General features: G+C 53.8%; 2 protein-coding genes across 5 annotated transcripts; both read right to left on the bottom strand.

Annotated features, from left to right (window-relative positions):
* Positions 1-1,581: 1,581 nt before the first annotated feature.
* PPP1R18 (protein phosphatase 1 regulatory subunit 18) lies at positions 1,582-10,788 on the bottom strand. 3 transcript variants are annotated; one of them, XM_059179031.1, is made up of 4 exons: positions 10,341-10,788; positions 7,649-9,506; positions 3,108-3,318; positions 1,582-2,465 (listed from the first exon to the last, which is right to left on the bottom strand). In XM_059179031.1, the coding sequence occupies exons 2-4, from the start codon at positions 9,263-9,265 to the stop codon at positions 2,446-2,448; spliced, it is 1,848 nt and encodes a 615-aa protein (XP_059035014.1). In that variant the 5' UTR covers positions 9,266-9,506; positions 10,341-10,788; the 3' UTR covers positions 1,582-2,445. The 3 variants fall into 3 exon arrangements, with proteins under 3 accessions (XP_059035014.1, XP_059035015.1, XP_059035013.1); XM_059179032.1 differs by having other exon boundaries at positions 7,649-9,293; XM_059179030.1 differs by lacking the exon at positions 10,341-10,788 and having other exon boundaries at positions 7,649-10,334.
* A 457-nt stretch (positions 10,789-11,245) lies between these two features.
* On the bottom strand, positions 11,246-14,559 carry NRM (nurim). 2 transcript variants are annotated; one of them, XM_059179040.1, is made up of 4 exons: positions 14,030-14,318; positions 13,266-13,462; positions 12,492-12,668; positions 11,246-12,130 (listed from the first exon to the last, which is right to left on the bottom strand). In XM_059179040.1, exons 1-4 carry the CDS (start codon positions 14,160-14,162, stop codon positions 11,849-11,851), a joined length of 789 nt encoding a protein of 262 aa, XP_059035023.1. In that variant the 5' UTR covers positions 14,163-14,318; the 3' UTR covers positions 11,246-11,848. The 2 variants fall into 2 exon arrangements, with proteins under 2 accessions (XP_059035023.1, XP_059035024.1); XM_059179041.1 differs by lacking the exon at positions 12,492-12,668 and having other exon boundaries at positions 14,030-14,559.
* Positions 14,560-15,849: the final 1,290 nt, after the last annotated feature.

Below are 15,849 nucleotides of genomic sequence, written 5' to 3'. Positions count from 1 at the left end.
AACTGGGGCGTCTGGGCGGCTCAGTCATTAAGCATCTGCCTTCTGCTTGGGTCATGATCTCGGGGTCCTGGGATTGAGCCCCGCCTCAGGCTCCCTCCTCAGTGGGAAGCCTGCCTCATCCACTTCCCCTACTAGTGTTCCCTCTCTCGCTGTGTCTCTGTCAAATAAATAAATAAAATCTGTAAAGAATAAGAAAAACCCCTCCAAACTAAGGAACATGTAAACTATGTTCTGTGTTTTTGCTAACAGCTTGATTAATTCACTGGTGATGCTTATTCAAAAATAAGCAGAGCTTGTTACCTTACTCTCTGCTTATCTGATGTTGGTTTGACCCCCCCTTCATACTTCTATGAGTAATTGGACTTACCAGACACTTACTGTTGGGAAATAAATATTGCTATTCCGACAGCCATAGCATTGAGTCCTTAGCATTTACTTCTTAAATGCATTGTTTTCTGTTTCTGAGATGGACTGTGGGCAGCCCTGACATCTCAGAGCTTTCTGCCTCTCTGGTTTCCTGGGTGGTAACTGATTAGGATCTTTACCTAATTAGCTACTAATGTAAGCATTGTTTCCTTCCATACTCATACCCTCTCTAAACTGGCTCATTGTTTTAACACCTTCATTGTTCCTTTGCTAGTAAATTAAAGACTTCCGTATATGTTTAAAATTAATTTGTCTTACTTATTTTATATTTAGTAAAAGGGAGTCTCCTCTGACTAAGCTGAGAAAATTCCTGTAGTGGTAGGATTATAACTACTCAAACTTGTCTTTACTACCCTAGCAAACTGGGAAAAAAACAAAACAAACAAACAAACAAACAAAACCCTGATAAGTGAACTATAGATCTGCCACATTTGTAGAAGAAAGAAATTCTTTGAAATGGGAAAATCTCCCAGTGAACTATAGTTGGGCAACAAAGCCTTGAATTATCAATGGTTTTTAATTAAACCTTGAGAAATATAAAACCCATGGTCTTTCAGAGACTGTTTTTCAGGAAACTGCCCTTCTCTACATACACTATATTTTGCAGCAGTTTTAGACTTATTATTTATGGTCTTGAGTCTTGGAATAAATGCCCCTAGATTAGCGATTGTTATACACTAGTTAGTGTAAGCTGGCTGCTTCTAGCAGCCTTCTAAATACTAGAATCCTTCAATTCAGAGTGTCCTCTGCTTCCAGTATTTTAGCTTTTTTCATCTATTCATATATTTGTTCAGTCATTCATTCTGGTAATAACTCTGCAAGTGCACTAGGAGTAATTTTGCAAGGCATGGGGATGCCTCATTAAACCCCGCTGAAATAGTCTGCTCTTGTGGCACTTCCAGCTTAGTGGATTCCTCCTACCCTTCCTCAAACCAGTCCTTTTCCTGCCAGTCCTTTGAGAAACAGGTATGGGGCTCTCCCAAGCCCTTTCTTCATGTCAATGCTGAGTTCCTGTTTCATCCCCATTTTTCCCTCCCGCAGCCATGGCCACTACCTCTTCATGGCCAGTGGGAAGACGGGAGAGACTTGGAATGAGGAACAGACAGCCTCCCCCACCCACACTTTTTTTCTAAAGAAGGAAAAGCAGCAGGAGAGTTGGAGAGAACTCCATTTTATTAAGGAAAACTTAAAAAACAAACAAACAAAACAGGCAGTTGATAAGGAAGGAGAAATGGGGAAGAGGTGCCTTATTAGTCGCCCCTCACCCTTGCAATTCAATTCAGTTGTGGACCACTGGAAGGAACAGAATTAAATAATTAGATGGGGGGTACAGGTCTAAGATCCCCATCCTTCCTTCTTGGGGAAAACTAAGGTACAGTAATACTGAGCAAAAGTGGAGGAAGCCACACCCCCAATGAGGCAAGCGCCAGGGACAAGGGAGAGGGTTCCACATGGATTCAACAAGTAGGTGTCGTTGTAAACCTGGGACTTTGACAGGTGGGGCTGGGAGCTAATGGGGTTTGTAAACCAGGCTGGTGGTCAAGAGAGGAGGCAGGAGGTATAAACAAAAGGGCAGTGGCCTACAGAATAGGAAGGAGAGGGGCTTGTAAATGGAGTGGGGGCAGGCTGCCCAGGAAGAGTACTTAAATCCTAAGAGCCCCCAGGGAATGGTTGGGAGTCAAGGAAGCTGAAGGGAGAGGGTAACCCACCCATGGAGGTGGAGGAGGTACTCCACCTCCAGCCCCAGTGAGTGCTGTGATCCTCCTCAGGACTTGATGCTCACGTTTGAATCATCTAGGATGCCATCAGCACGACACACTCAAACCAGGGACCTTTGGTGAGGGTGGAAACTGGGAGACTAGCTCTGCCCCCAAAAACAGGATGAGGAAAGCAAGTTGGAAGATATCGGTTGCCCTTCCCTGCCAAGCTCATTTTCAGGGTCTCTCTATTCTCAGTCTTCTGGGCTCCAGGATCTTCAGTTCCGGGAAACCAGGGTATAGACTCTATGTTGAAAGAACGTCACCTCCGACAGGACTCATCTGTGGGAGAGGAAGCAATAATAGTAGGGAATGAGTGAGGGCCTCCTACCTTCCCCACTTACCCTCTACACTGAACGTAAGGCTTATAATATCCTCCAAGCCAAGTGCTTGCTACTACAGTGACAGCAGCCATCACTCATGTGACTTGCATTCTGTGTCAGGCATTCTCACAACTCTTTTAATCACACAATAACCCCAGATAGGGCGAAATAATTTGATGTCCAGCCAGAGTTCCAAGATGCTTCATAAAAATTCCTCCTGGAAACCCCAGGAGGTGGTTATTATCAAACGCATTTCAGAATTAATAAACGGAGGCCAGAGGTTAGGTGATTTCCTGGAGGTTACATACACCACAGGCAAGAGACAAGATGGAATTCGAATGCAGGCCTGTCTGATCCACACCCTGTATTTTTAACCACACTACTGCGCTCAGAAAGATTCCTAGTTTTGAAATCTGGAGAGCCCCTGTGCATCTCACTTCCCAAGACCTCGATTTCCCCATTTGTAAAGGAGTGGGTGGGGCTAGAGATCCCGTCAAGCCTCTTCGAAGCGCCCACATTAATTCCTCCCTTTCCCTCCCGGACCGCAGTGCCCATTCTGAGCACCAGGGGGTGCCCTCGGACAGGCGGAGCCTCAGCTCACCCACGATCAGGGCCTTGGTGCGCAGCCCGCCCTGGAGCTCCCGCTGGAGCAGCAGCAGCTCCTCCTCATCCTCCTCTTCGTCGGGTTGTGCCGCTGCGGGGCTGGAAGCACTGGGAGTCTCAGGCTCCGGGCCCAGCTCCTCCAGCACCGAACTCTCGGAGGGGTATTGGTACGTGGTCTCCAATGCTGTCTCGCTGAAGGAGATCTTGAGCTGAAGTGGGAGAGAACGGGGTGCGGTTGCGGGGAGGCCCAGAATTTAGTACAGGGAGCAAATGCAAGGGAGGGGGGGAGCTGGATTTGGGCACCCTACTGACTTTGCCCGAGGTTCCAGGGGTCCAGTTTTCCTTTTGATACAGGCTTTCTAATCCCAAATTTCCTTCTTCTATCTTATTTCCAAAACATCAGACTTTGGCTTGAGCTGGGGCAGAGGTGGCAGAAGTGATTAATACAGGACTTGGGTCCCAACTCTTTAGACTGCGGGTGGTGGAAGGATAAAAAGAATTGAAAATAGGGGCGCCTGGGTGGCTCAGTGGGTTAAGCCGCTGCCTTCGGCTCGGGTCGTGGTCTCAGGGTCCTGGGATCGAGTCCCGCATCGGGCTCTCTGCTCAGCAGGGAGCCTGCTTCCTTCTCTCTCTCTCTGCCTGCCTCTCAGTGTACTTGTGATTTCTCTCTGTCAAATGAATAAATAAAATCTTTAAAAAAAAATAAATAAAAAAAAAATAAAAAAGAATTGAAAATATATGGAGATAACTCCTGTAATCAGAACTGACTCTTTGGGCATCCTGAGGGGAACCAGGAAGGCTTCCTGGAGGAGGAGGGAAGTTTGACCTGGCAGGAAGTAGCTGGCTGGAGGCAGTCCCAGGCAAAAGCCAAGCCAAGCCATTAGTTTCCACACCCCAGCTCCTTGAAGTTCCTGGGGAAACCCCGGACTCTGACACCGGTGCCCTCCTGCTCCCCTCACTCTTCTCCTGTAGCTGGAGTGGACCAACAACAAAGTGGGGCTGGGGCCTGGGAGGGAAGAAGAGATCTACCAAAAGGCCCAGAGGAAACCAGACTCTCCCCTAACACACAGGGGAGATGGGCCCTTAAGTCCCTGAAAGGTACAGCTAGGCGGGGTGACAAGGGCAAAGAGGAAAGTCCATGCAAACACAGGTTGCAGTGGAGAATGCACCAGGAAAGGCAAGCAGAGACAGAGGCAAAAGGCCAGAGGGGACCTGGAGAGAGCAGAAAACCCACAAACACACTGTCCCAAGAGCAGGCGAGGCCCAGCTGTTCTCAGCGCCTTTCTACCCTTCCCCTTTGCCCTTTTAAGAAGCTCAGGGCGCAGGAGCAGAGTGGGATTACCTCTGGGAGCCGAAGCAATTAAGGAGACAAACAGGAGGATTCCCTGTGAACTACTTGGAAAGGTCCAGATGATCTACTCAGGTCTTCCCAGGCACCTGTTTGGGAAACTCGGACCTTGGGCTCTGCTTCCTTGTGTCTCCACATGGGCTGGGATGTGAGAAGAGTGCAGCTGGGGTGGGTGGGTAGGGGTGGCTGGACAGGTGGATGCTAAAGGCTGTAAGGAATGCGAAACCTGGGTCCCCAAGGGAAGCTGGAACTCCGCCTCCTTGGCTCCAAACCATGCACTGGCTCATCTCACTGGGAGGAAAAGTTAGAGCCTAAGGCGCACAGGGTATTTCCACTGTGTCACATCCCACCTCACCTCTCAGGCATCTGCTCCCATTCTGGCCACCCTCGTCAAGCCCACCAAGGACACTCCCATTCTGGGGCCTTTGCATTGGCTATTCCTTCTACCAGGAACGCTCTTTCCCCAAATATCCCTGTGGCTCCCTGTCTTCGTCACCCTATTTGAAGTTCATATTCACTCCCCCAACTTTCTGGCCCTCAAGGTTCCACTTTCCCTGTTCTAACCACCACCCCACCCCCGCCGCCTTAATCATTTACCTACCACCTTCTAATGTACCAGAGAATTTACTTATTTGTGATCTTTTGTCTGCTGTCCATAAGAGCATGAAAGTTGCTACAGGGAGTAAGGAAGGGTTGGTCCAGACCTCAGACAGTGGTCCCCACAGAGAATCAACACTGGGGAACAATGTGGGAGGCACACTGTCTGTGGAACTGCTGGTAGAGATGAGTGACAGCAGCCAGATCCCTTACATTCCAGCTGTTCAAAAGGGACCACTTCTGGTTCTGTTACTGACAGATTTATTCAGACTTCTGGGGACCCATTTGTTTTCTTTTCACATCCCCTTTGGGATAACAAGCTCTACAATTTATTATCCACTCTGAAAAAGGATTCATTTTATTTGCTATCAGTCATGTTTGTCTTTCTTCCCTAACCCTGCTTCTCTTCAGAGCCCCCTCCACCCCTCCCCCCCCCCAACTTCTGACTGGACTTCTCAGGAATGCACAGCCTGCATGGGAGTTGGGGGTGGGGTGGGGGTGTGAGGAAACAGAGGGGTGTGACTCACTTGCTCCACTCCCATCAGCTATATAAAGTCTTAAGGGGGCCAGAGAGGGGAGGAGCCCATCTCTGGGCCTTTAGGGAAGGGCACCAGCCACAGGGCAGGGCTGGGATTTCTCTCCCGTGGCAAGGATATGTTTGATGGCTTTAGCTTGCCAACAGAAGTTATGGGGGAGGGCAGTCCTGTGGTCTCCCAGCAAGTGGGTTGGGTCAGAGCTGGGACAAGGCATGCTAGTCCCTGCTGAGCAGGGTGCAGAGAGGGAAGGAGGCCTGAGACAGGGTGGAGGGGGAGGTGTCTGGGTCTAGAAAACTCTGTGCTGCTTCTCCCCACCCCCACCCCCAGAGCAGCCAGGGCTTCCTTATTCTCTCACCACATCCTGAGCGGTTCTGGCAGGCCCAGGGCCCAGCGGTTCCCCACTCAGCCATACCAGCCTTCCGGCCCCCACCCCAGGCTTCCTGTTTGGGTGATCTGCTTCCGGCTCCCCTACTCCCTGACCTAGGTAGGGTCACTATGAAAGGTCCTGCCCTGCACTCATATGGGCCCCAGCTTTGGGCCCCAAACTTCATGCCTCCCTTTGCTCTTCCTCCCCAAAGGCACAGGCCAACCTCAGTAGGAAGTGACTTGTCTGAACACCTCATGCTGGCAGTTCCTGACCTACCTCCTCTCATCTGCCCAGCCCAAAGGGAAAGGGGCTGGTAGCAGTCAGAGTGCTCAGGACAGACTCAGGTACCACAGCTCAGGTGTGGGAGCCTGAGCTCCACATGAAGATGAATTGGGGGAATCAAGTGACCTGAAAGCTCAATCTAGGTCTCTGGTCCCTGTGGTTTCCCACTGACAGGGTACACACAAGAAAACCAAATCTGAGGATGTCAGGTGAGATGAGGACTGGAGACTAGGAAGGGCTTCCCTGTCCCTGCAGGGACCTCTCTCTCCTTAGAGATTTGCAAGCTGGAAACTGGTTGGTGTGTAAGGAAGGGGTTGGGCTGAAGCCAGGGCAAGAAGCCTAGCTGCTCCCACTTCCTGCACCTTGTCCTTTTTCCAGTTTTAACCTCTGACCCTTTGCTGGCCTCAGCCCCCACCCCTGTCCCCAACTCCCATTGTATTCCTTGCTCTCAGCACAGTGCCTCCAAATTCACTTCTCTCTTTTGCTACCCCAAAGGGAGGGAGAGACCAGGGCAGCAGGAAGAGAGGGGAAAATGGGGAAAACCAACTGCTGAGGCAGTCCTAGGGAGGAAGGGGAAGCCCAGGGAGGAAGGAAGAAGGGGAGTGAGGAGTTGGGGGGGGCAGATTTTGGAAGAAGAGAAGGCTTTTCTTGTCCCAAGAGAGAAGGGAGCACTGTCTAAAGCAGTGGCCCAGCTGAGGGTGTGCAACCCTGAGGTCACCCACTTCAAATGGCCTCTGTGTGCGCCTCTCCCATGGAGCTGACTCGGGGTTCAGAAGTCTTTTCTCTGCCCTCCAGCCCTATTCCATTCCTCTGCCCCCATCCTAGGATGTCCCCTTGTTCAGCTCTCCCCTCTTTGCCTTGGGACTGAGACCCTTCTCCACTCGCTTCTCCCTGCCATTTCTCCCTACCCCAAAGCCACCCCTTGTGCCTCTGCCGGGTTCCTGCCCAACATTCACTCCACTGGAAGGCTGTATGTGCTTTCAACTGAAAACCCTGCTCTCACAGATTCTAGGCTGTAGCCTTGGTTCAGGTCTCCCACCAGAAGGGCTAGATTCGGTCACAGACTCAGAGGAAAGGAAGGGAAGAAATGGGACTGCGGGGGGAAGAGGGGGAGCTGAGGTGGTGGGGAGGAAGGACCCAGAGCCTGAAGGGATGACAAGTGAGCAGCCTGGGCACACCCTGTGAGACACACCCATGGACAGCACTTGATTTGGGGCAGGATCCTTGGGCTTGGAAATGAATGGAAAATGAGCTCTACAAGAAAGAAGGGTGTGTATAGAGGAGGAAGGGTGGTGGCAGGAATTCACAAGAAAGAATAGAGGAGGACAAGAATACGGGGATATAAAAAAGAAAGGCCAGAGAGAACTGAGGAGCAGGCTTCTGAGAAGTCTGACTTGGCTGCTCCCTACCTGTTTGTGGTGCCTTTCAGGGGACCCCTTGACAAGGCAGCTGCGGCTGAGGCGGAGGTAGCCCCCCAGAACCAAGATCTCCTCGGCAGTCGGGTACCGCTTCTTCCCAGCTCCAGGGACTGCCGCATCAGCTGTGGCTGGGGTGGCAGGAGTGGTGGGGGCTGCAGGGGGTACGGACCGCCGGGGGTTGACTGTGAAGGTGTGTCCACTGCGGCGAGGGGCCCCCACCCCTGGCCCTGCCTTCACCCCATAGAACAGACGGTTCATGAGGGGATCCCCAGGGGGCTGGGGGGCAGGTGGGGCTGGGGGTGGGGGAGACAGAGGGGCAGCTGGTGGGGGCCGGAGATCCACTGCTTCCTCTTCCTGCCTTCTAGAGCCTCCAGTCCCAGCGTCCTCTGGTGGGAAGGGGGAGGGCACAGAGCTGTAGTTCTGCAGGGTTCTCAGAGGCCTGCCCTGAGCCCCCGCCTTCTCCTTCTCAGCCTCCCCTTCTCCAGCCTCAGTACCAAGAGGCCCCAAATACTTCTCAGCAGACTCTGGGGGGACTAGTTTCTGAGTCTGAGCCTCTGTGTCCCTGGGTGTCCATTCTCGAGCCTTTCCAGAGTTCAGGGTCCATTTCCATCCTTCTGTCAGCCTCAGGCTCCTCTCACCATCCTCCACAGGGGTGGGCCTTTGCTCTCCTGCCTCCACTTCTCTGGAGCTGCTGTCTGGAGCCTCCCTTGTCAGGGTCTCTGACAGCTCTGTAATCTCTTCTGAGGCCAGCCTTGGAACTGGTCTCTCTTCTTTTCTCCCACATTCCTCCGAACAGTCTTTTCTTTCTTCTTTTGAGCTCAGCCTCCACTCTGATGCCTCCAGTTGTACCAAACTCTGTTCCTGAGACTCTCCAGAGTCAGGCCTCCATTTATGCGACTCTGTCAGCCCCAACTTCTGGTTGTCAGACTCTGCAGGGCTCAGTCTACTTTCCACCACCTCTTTTCTCCTGGGGCTTTGTTCTCCAGGCTCTGCCAGTCTCAGACTCCACTCTGGAGTTTCTCCGGGGCTCAGCCTCCATTTCCGGGCCTCTGACAGTCTGGAGCTCCTGTCTCCAGCCTCTCCAGGGCTCTGCCTCCAGTCCCAAGCCTCTACAGGCCTGGGGCTCAACTCTCGGGCTCCCCCTATCCCCAGCCTCCTCTCTCTGGTCTCCCTGGGACTGAGCCGCTCTTCTTTTGACTCTCTTCCCTTGGGGCTCTGATCCCGCATCTCCCCAGGGCTGGGTCTCCGATCTCGGGCCTCCAAAGGCCCAGGCCTTCTCTCTGCAAGTAACTCTTCATTCCGCTGCTGTTGCTGCTGCTGCTGGCGCTCCTGCCGAATGAATCGGTTCTGGTGCACTGGCCCAATGGCCTCCAGGAGGACAGCCGACTCATCTGAGTCTGGAGGTCCAGCCTCTGTAGTCCCAGGTGCAGGGCTAGGTTCTCCAGGAGACAGACCAAGCTTGGCTCGGCGACGCTCCAGGAGTCCCCGCTTCCAGGCTGGCATCTGGGACAGACGCTCCCGCTCTGCCTTCTCCCGGCCACGAAGGGCTGCCTCCTCCTGCCGTCGGCGGGCTAGCAGCTGTAGCTTCCAGTCTGGGATGGTGGCCATGGTCCCGCTGAGGTGAGGGTAGGGAGTGCTGGGGCCAGAGAACAGGAAAGAGAGGCTCCAGAGGCCCAGAGGTGAAACTGGGGGTGGGGGGAGAGGAAGTAGAGGGGGGAGAGGTGGGACACAGAGATAGGCACAGGAGCTGAGGGTAAAGACAGAGGGAAAGAGTGAGAAGATGGAGGGCAAAGAAAGGAGAAAACAAAAGTGAAAAGGCTGGGGGCCAAGTGGGGGTGGGGTCGTGGCCCTGAGAGGAAGAAGAGAGATTCAGGGCAAAGCCGCAGGAGTCAGATTTGGCAGCACAGGATTAATGGTATCAAAGACAGTCCCGAGGATGTGAGAGAAGAGAAGGGCGGAAAAAGTCGGAATGAGAGAAGAGAGAGAAAAGAGAGGCCGGGAGGGATAGGGGGTGTTAGGGTTCAGGCGAGGCTTCCCCACCGTTACCCCGAGGCGGTTAGAGTGGGAAGGGAGATCAGGGAATCCCGCCCGAGAGGGGATGGTGGGACTTGAGGGGGTGTCGGAGCGGTGAGGAGGGGCGGGGAGTGGAGAGGTCTAGGGGAGCGGGGGAATCAGGGGGCAGAGGGGAAATGGAGCTCCGCGGGAGCCGCCGGGCGCGTCTCAGCGCGGGCCTGGGAGGTCCCGGCTCCCCTCCCAGCTCGACTCCGGCCACGCCTCTCCGGCCCCCCAGCCGCCACCCTGCACTCCGCCCCCAGACAGCTCGGGGGAAATACCCTCCCTTGGGGACTTTCGGAACCCGGGTGTCTGGGCTGCCAGCACGTTCCCAGAACCCTGGCGTCCACCCCCACCCGGTCCCGTCACCACCACCTGCCTCTCCCACCCGCCGAGCCCGAGACCCTGGCGTGCAGAGTACCCTCTCCACGGCTCCGCTCATCCGAGCCTGCCAGTCCTATGCCTGAGTCTCTGCTCTCGGGGAGTCCTGACATAGCCGGCCATTCCCACCCAGCTCGGACCGCTCGGACAGGCAATCCCGTCACAAAGAGGAGACAGCCCTAGGTCCGGACCGGGGACGGGAGACAGGAGACACCCCCTCCCCAAGTCTGAAGCCCCTCAGTCAACTCACAAGCCGTCGGGGCTCCCAGGGGAGGGGGTGCGGAGGAGCCTGGCGTCCGGAGGGAGGAGAGAGGAAGAGGAGGAGAGTGGGACCGAGAGAGATCCGGAGACAGGAGGGAGGGGAGGAGGGAAGGAGAGGAGGAGGGAAAGAGGGGAGTCGAGGAGGAGGGACCGAGACAGAGACCTGGGGGCCGGGCAGGGGGCGGCGACCGCTTTGTCTGAGGACAATGCGGAGTGGGAAGGGGGCGCGGGCGGGGCCCGAGGGGCGGAGCCTCGCTCTGGAGACCTCGCGTGGGACTAGGCTCGCGGACTCTTTTCCCGCCGCAATCCCTGGCCCTGAATTTCTGTCCCCATGGACCACGCCCCGCTCCCTCTCCGTAGCCCCGGAGAACCCAGGTGTCCAGACCCTCGCCCCGAGCTCGCCGACCCAAGGCAGCCGCCCGTGACTCAGGCCCCTTGAGGGACTTGGAGAGGAAGCAGCAGCTGCTACAGCCGGGCCCGCCCTTCCATCTCCTGCTGCTCCTCCCCACGCTTTTGCCTCCCCTGGCCGGCCTTTGTTACTGCGGGGTCCGGGGCCGCCACCAGGCTGTGGTGGGCCCGTGGGGAACGGGACGGCAGTAGAGGTACTCCGAAGCCAACAGCTATGGGAACTGGATCCCACAGCAGAGCCGCTGTCCCACTGTTTGCCTTCAACCTGTCTCCCTTGGGTTCCCTGCTCTGCAGCGAGGCAAACTGGGGGATTTGGAGGAGGGGGGACTGGGCCTCTCTAGGGAAACGGGGTTGGGCCTGACCGCAGCGGTCGCCAGAGGGCGCGGTGGTTGCCCAGATTCCAGTTTGATGTGCCCGGCTCCGCTTGCCCTCCTTTCCAAAGTCAGCCCCTCTAGCTAGAGAAACACCGATAGACTGCATACCATATGTAGAAAAAACAGGCTGAATTTTATTTTTCTGCTGCGCGTGTTCCTCGGGAGAGCAGAGAGCTCTTAGTCACCCAAAATGAAAAGCGAGAGGATCCTTTCAACTAGGTTAGAGGACAGAGCCTAGGGCCAGCGCCTAAGGAGCAGGCAAGGCTAGTCAGGGGGCTGGCACTCGGAGCCTGGAGGGCAGGCATTATCAAACCTGCAGACCCTGGTCCCACTCCTAGAAGGGGAAGCCAGAGGAGGAGAAGGGGGATCCCTGAGGTGCAGAAGGGAGTAACAGTGGGAGGGAAGTGGTCAGGTCCTCCCTTCTTCCTTATGAGGAGGTTCTTAAGGTGTGTATGTTGGGAGGGGGGTGTCAAGCCCTGAACTGAGGAGACAGGTAAGTTCCCTATCCCCTCTTCCAGGCTGGTGAGAAGTTAGATCTTGGAGTCCAGTGGTTGAAACTCAGAATTTAGGTTATGGTGCTGGGCCCAAGGAGTGGAAGCTCAAACAGGGGAAGGGACAGCCCCTTCAGTCCATGAATTTCGGCTTCTGGTCTGAAGCAGCCAGGGCCTGGATGTTAAAGGAGAGAAAATGCCGGGCTTGGAACCAGGTTAGCTCCTCACTTGGCCTCACCTTCCTGGGGCCGGGAGAGCAGGTGGAGTTTTCTTTGTAACTGGGCCCGGAGGTAGCGGAGGTCTTGCTGGTCAAGTCCATGAGCCAGGCCCAGATAGAGGGTAAGGAGGAGAGCAAGGAGGAGGCGGTCAGTGCCCAGGGTGGGTACGACCCACAGCACCGTCAGCAGTTCCACACACACTGGGTGGCGCAAATGGGAGAAGAGTCTTAGAGCCCGGGGAGACTTCAGGGCCAGAGGCTCACCAAGCCCCAGCACATGGTAGTACACCTAGAAGGGAGAACAGCTTAGAAATGGGATCAAGCCCCTTTTGCAACTTAGCGATCTCTTTCCTCCCCTTCCAGGAAACTTCCCCTTCTGTAACTCAGGCCCAAAGACCACCCTCCTGAGACCAGGACCCCTGATCCTCATCTCTGGTTCATGAACCTTCCCCAGTCCCAGTAGGCCCATGGTTTCAGGCCTTTGACAGAACGCTGAGGGGAGACTGTCTTATAAGAAAGGAAGGTAGGTAAGGGAGTTGAAAGAAGAGGAAGGTGGAAGAGCATGGGAGAAGGAGGAGGGAAATCCTTGGAAGGGAAAAAGGCATTCTGGAAGGAATCCTAGGTCTCAGGTAGGAATCTGGGAGCCTCACCTGTTTGAGGCCCATGAGCTCGGCGTAGTCAAAGACGAGAAGGATGCTGAAGATGAGGAGCCAGGATATGACGTGGAGCACAAAGCAGAGCAGGGGCACCCAGGTGGCCCATGGTTCGGCCCGAGCCTCCCACAACACAGGGCCTCTAGGTACAGGTTCCCAGTACCGCATCACCAACTGGGGAAGGATGTGGGGCTGGGTATCTCAGCAGCCTACCTTGAAAGACTTAGACCCAGAGGCTGCCCCCCAACCCAGGCTGGCCTGCAGCTCTCCCCACCTCTACATGAACATCACAAAAAGTCACCACATAGGGGTGGTGGGGGTCCTAAGTGGGGGTCCTAGGGTGGGGTCCCAAGGATGTAAGGATGACCTATATCTACCCTGAGGGCTTGCAGACCAGATGGGGGTAACCAGATAGGTACATAAAGTACCAAGCACTCACTGAGAAGACAAGTGAATGCTAACTGTGAAGCCTTCTCTTGAGACCTAGGGAAGAGGTCTGAAGAGATGTCACTAAGGGGAATCTCAAGCAGAACAACATGAACAAGGTTGCAAAGGTGAGAATGCACATATCTGCTTGGGGAATGAGTAATGGTACACCATTCTTGATAAGGAGAATATGTGCTGTAGAGGAATGAAAGCTGAGATGAGAGTCCTCAACACCCTCAGTTCTCTTCCTAAACCCACATTTTCAGAAGGCCTTTTGCCGCTCCAGTCTAGGACACCCTTATCACAGACAGTTTCTCTTGGGACTCAGTGGCCAAGGCCTCATACCTGCAAGGCCAGGGCAGTGCATGCGACATACAGTGACCTCTGAAGGACCCCGAAATATCGAGACATCCACGCCTTCACTGTCTCAGTTGCCATGAGGCTGTGCTGCCCCACAAAAAGTAGGAGGAGACCCAGATCCCAAGCCAGGGGGACAAGGATACTGCGGTCCTGCAGGGCAGCCAGCCATCCCTGGCGGGCATCTAGGGGGAGTTGAAGAAAGGGACAAAAGATCAAGAGGGTTAGGGGAAACATCCCCTATCCTACTCTCTTCTTGGGGCCCCAGGCCATTTCCCCTTAATGCTTCAAGAGTCTTAATGCTTCCTCTCCAGGCTTTGCCTACCTTTTCCATTCCCTGCTTCTTCCCTTTTCCCCAGGCCTCCTTCAGAGTGGGGAGGAATATGGCTGAAGAGGGGACTGACCCTCTTGTTTCCGTGGTCTAAATGCTCCCTCTTTCGAACACTCTTCCTTCCATATTCCTCTCTTTAAAGCACTTTCTTTCCTCTGCTTATCGCCCTTTTCCTCCCCACCCAGTTCTCGTTCTCTCTCTCTCTCTCTCTCTCTCTCGCGCGCGCGCGCGCCTCTCCAAACCGCTAATCTCTGAGTTCCTAATTTAGCCCTCTGGTCTGCCCTGAAGCTTCTCCAGCTTTCGCAGTTCTAGTTCCCTCTCCCGGACTTCCCCTGTCATTCGTCTCCAAGCCCCGCCCTCCCTCCCTCTCGTCCGGCTCCACCTCCATCCCCAGAGCTCATCCTTGATCCCTCCCGCTCACCCGGACCACCAGGCTCCGGGATCCCTCCAAGAAGTGGCCGAAGAGAGGTAAAGCGCACGAACTCCACTCCGGTGCCAAAGGCCAGGATAAAAGAGGCGAGGGCAGCAGGGATCAGGAGCAGAGCTGGGGCCATGGCGACACACGGAGGGGTGGGGAAGAGGGCGGGCTTGGGATTCCCGCGGCCGCAGGCTCCGCCCTTCGGGTCCCGCCCGGAAAGGCGGGGCTCCTTCGCTCAAATGCCGGGGTTCGGGTCAGCCGTGCGCCCTTTTTTCTGCCGGCTGGGCGGGTCGCGGGGGCTTTTACCCAGACCGCAGTCTCTGCGTCACAGAAGGGAAAGTTAGAATTCCGAGTGACAGATGGAAAGGGCAGCGGCTCTATAGCCCTTCGTGTGGATTGAATCGTAGATCGGCTAGTTGTCTCAGCTGAAATGAAGACAGTTCCTCTCTTTCAGGGTTCTTGTAGAAACCGAGAATTATGACCCCCCCTTTTCTGTAACCTTAGCCAGAAAATCTAGCCGGAGTCAGAGTTACAAAGCCTCAGTTAACACTTCAATAATAAACGGCGACAGAACGGAAGACTGTTGACCCAGACTGAGAACCCAAAGCTCTGAATCACCTTTTACATCTTGTTAAAGAGTTAGTGACTATTTTACCATGTTTATTCTGTAACTTGTTCACTCCACTTGCCAAGGACAGAAAACTTCTCTGTAACACAGATCATTTCTAATAATGCCAAAGGCTGTTGATTTGCAATCATGAGAGTAACAATGTTAAAATATTTGTGATAGAAAATTGTATTTGTTGTGAACTTTGTAGTAGGTTAATTTTATCCAAGCCTGTGATAATTAACTATCTATGACTTCACTCTGCAAGCTTATTAGATTGACCCCACTTACTAGTGAGAAATCGCTAAGATCTTTTGTCTAAACATATTTTTCCTTCAGACCTGTTTGTAATACCTACAAATACTTCTGAAAAGCAAAGTAAAAGAAAGGTTTTCCTCCATCAGAATTTTTTTTAAAGATTTTATTTATTTATTTGACAGATCACAAGTAGGCAGAGAGGCAGGCAGAGAGAGAGAAGGAAGCAGGCTCCCTGCTGAGCAGAGCGCCCAATGCGGGGCTTGATCCCAGGATCCAGAGATCATGACCTGAGCGGAAGGCAGGGGCTTTAACCCACTGAGCCACCCAGGTGCCCCTCCTCCATCAGAATTAAAGATCATGTTGTTGGGACGCCTAGGTGGCTCAGTTGGTTGGACAACTGCCTTCGGCTCAGGTCATGATCCCGGGTCCTGGCATCGAGTCCCGCATTGGGCTCCCAGTGGGGAGTCTCCTTCATCTCTGACCTTCTCCTCGCTCATGCTCTGTCTCTCTCAAATGAATAAAATCTTAAAAAAAAAAAAAAAAAAAAGACCATGTTGTTAAGGACCTAGTCACAGTGGCTATGACCATAGCAGGGAACTTAGACATCATTAAGTGAAATCCTTTAGCTTACAGACAGAAGAAATACAAAAAAAATTTACCAAGATGGGATGCTTTCGGCTCATGAATTGCCAGGTAGCACCCCATAGCCTTTACATTCCTCCACCCCAAGACTCAGTACTCCTACCCTCCTTTCTTAATCAATGCTGTTGTTAACTGTTACCAGACATCTTATGATTCCTCTCCAGATGCACCCTCCACCCTGCTTTCTGCTTCAAGAGGTTGTCCTGAATGGACTGTATCAATGAAAATCACAGCTTTTATTGAGGAAGCCCTCTCTGCAAAACTGCTCCCTCCTCTCAACCTCTAGGACTTAGAGGTGGTCACAATAGAGCTATAG

Source organism: Mustela lutreola, chromosome 6 (assembly GCF_030435805.1).
Source record: "Mustela lutreola isolate mMusLut2 chromosome 6, mMusLut2.pri, whole genome shotgun sequence".
In the NCBI taxonomy this organism is placed as follows: Eukaryota; Metazoa; Chordata; class Mammalia; order Carnivora; family Mustelidae; genus Mustela; species Mustela lutreola.
This window is presented reverse-complemented; position numbering and strand designations above follow the sequence as displayed.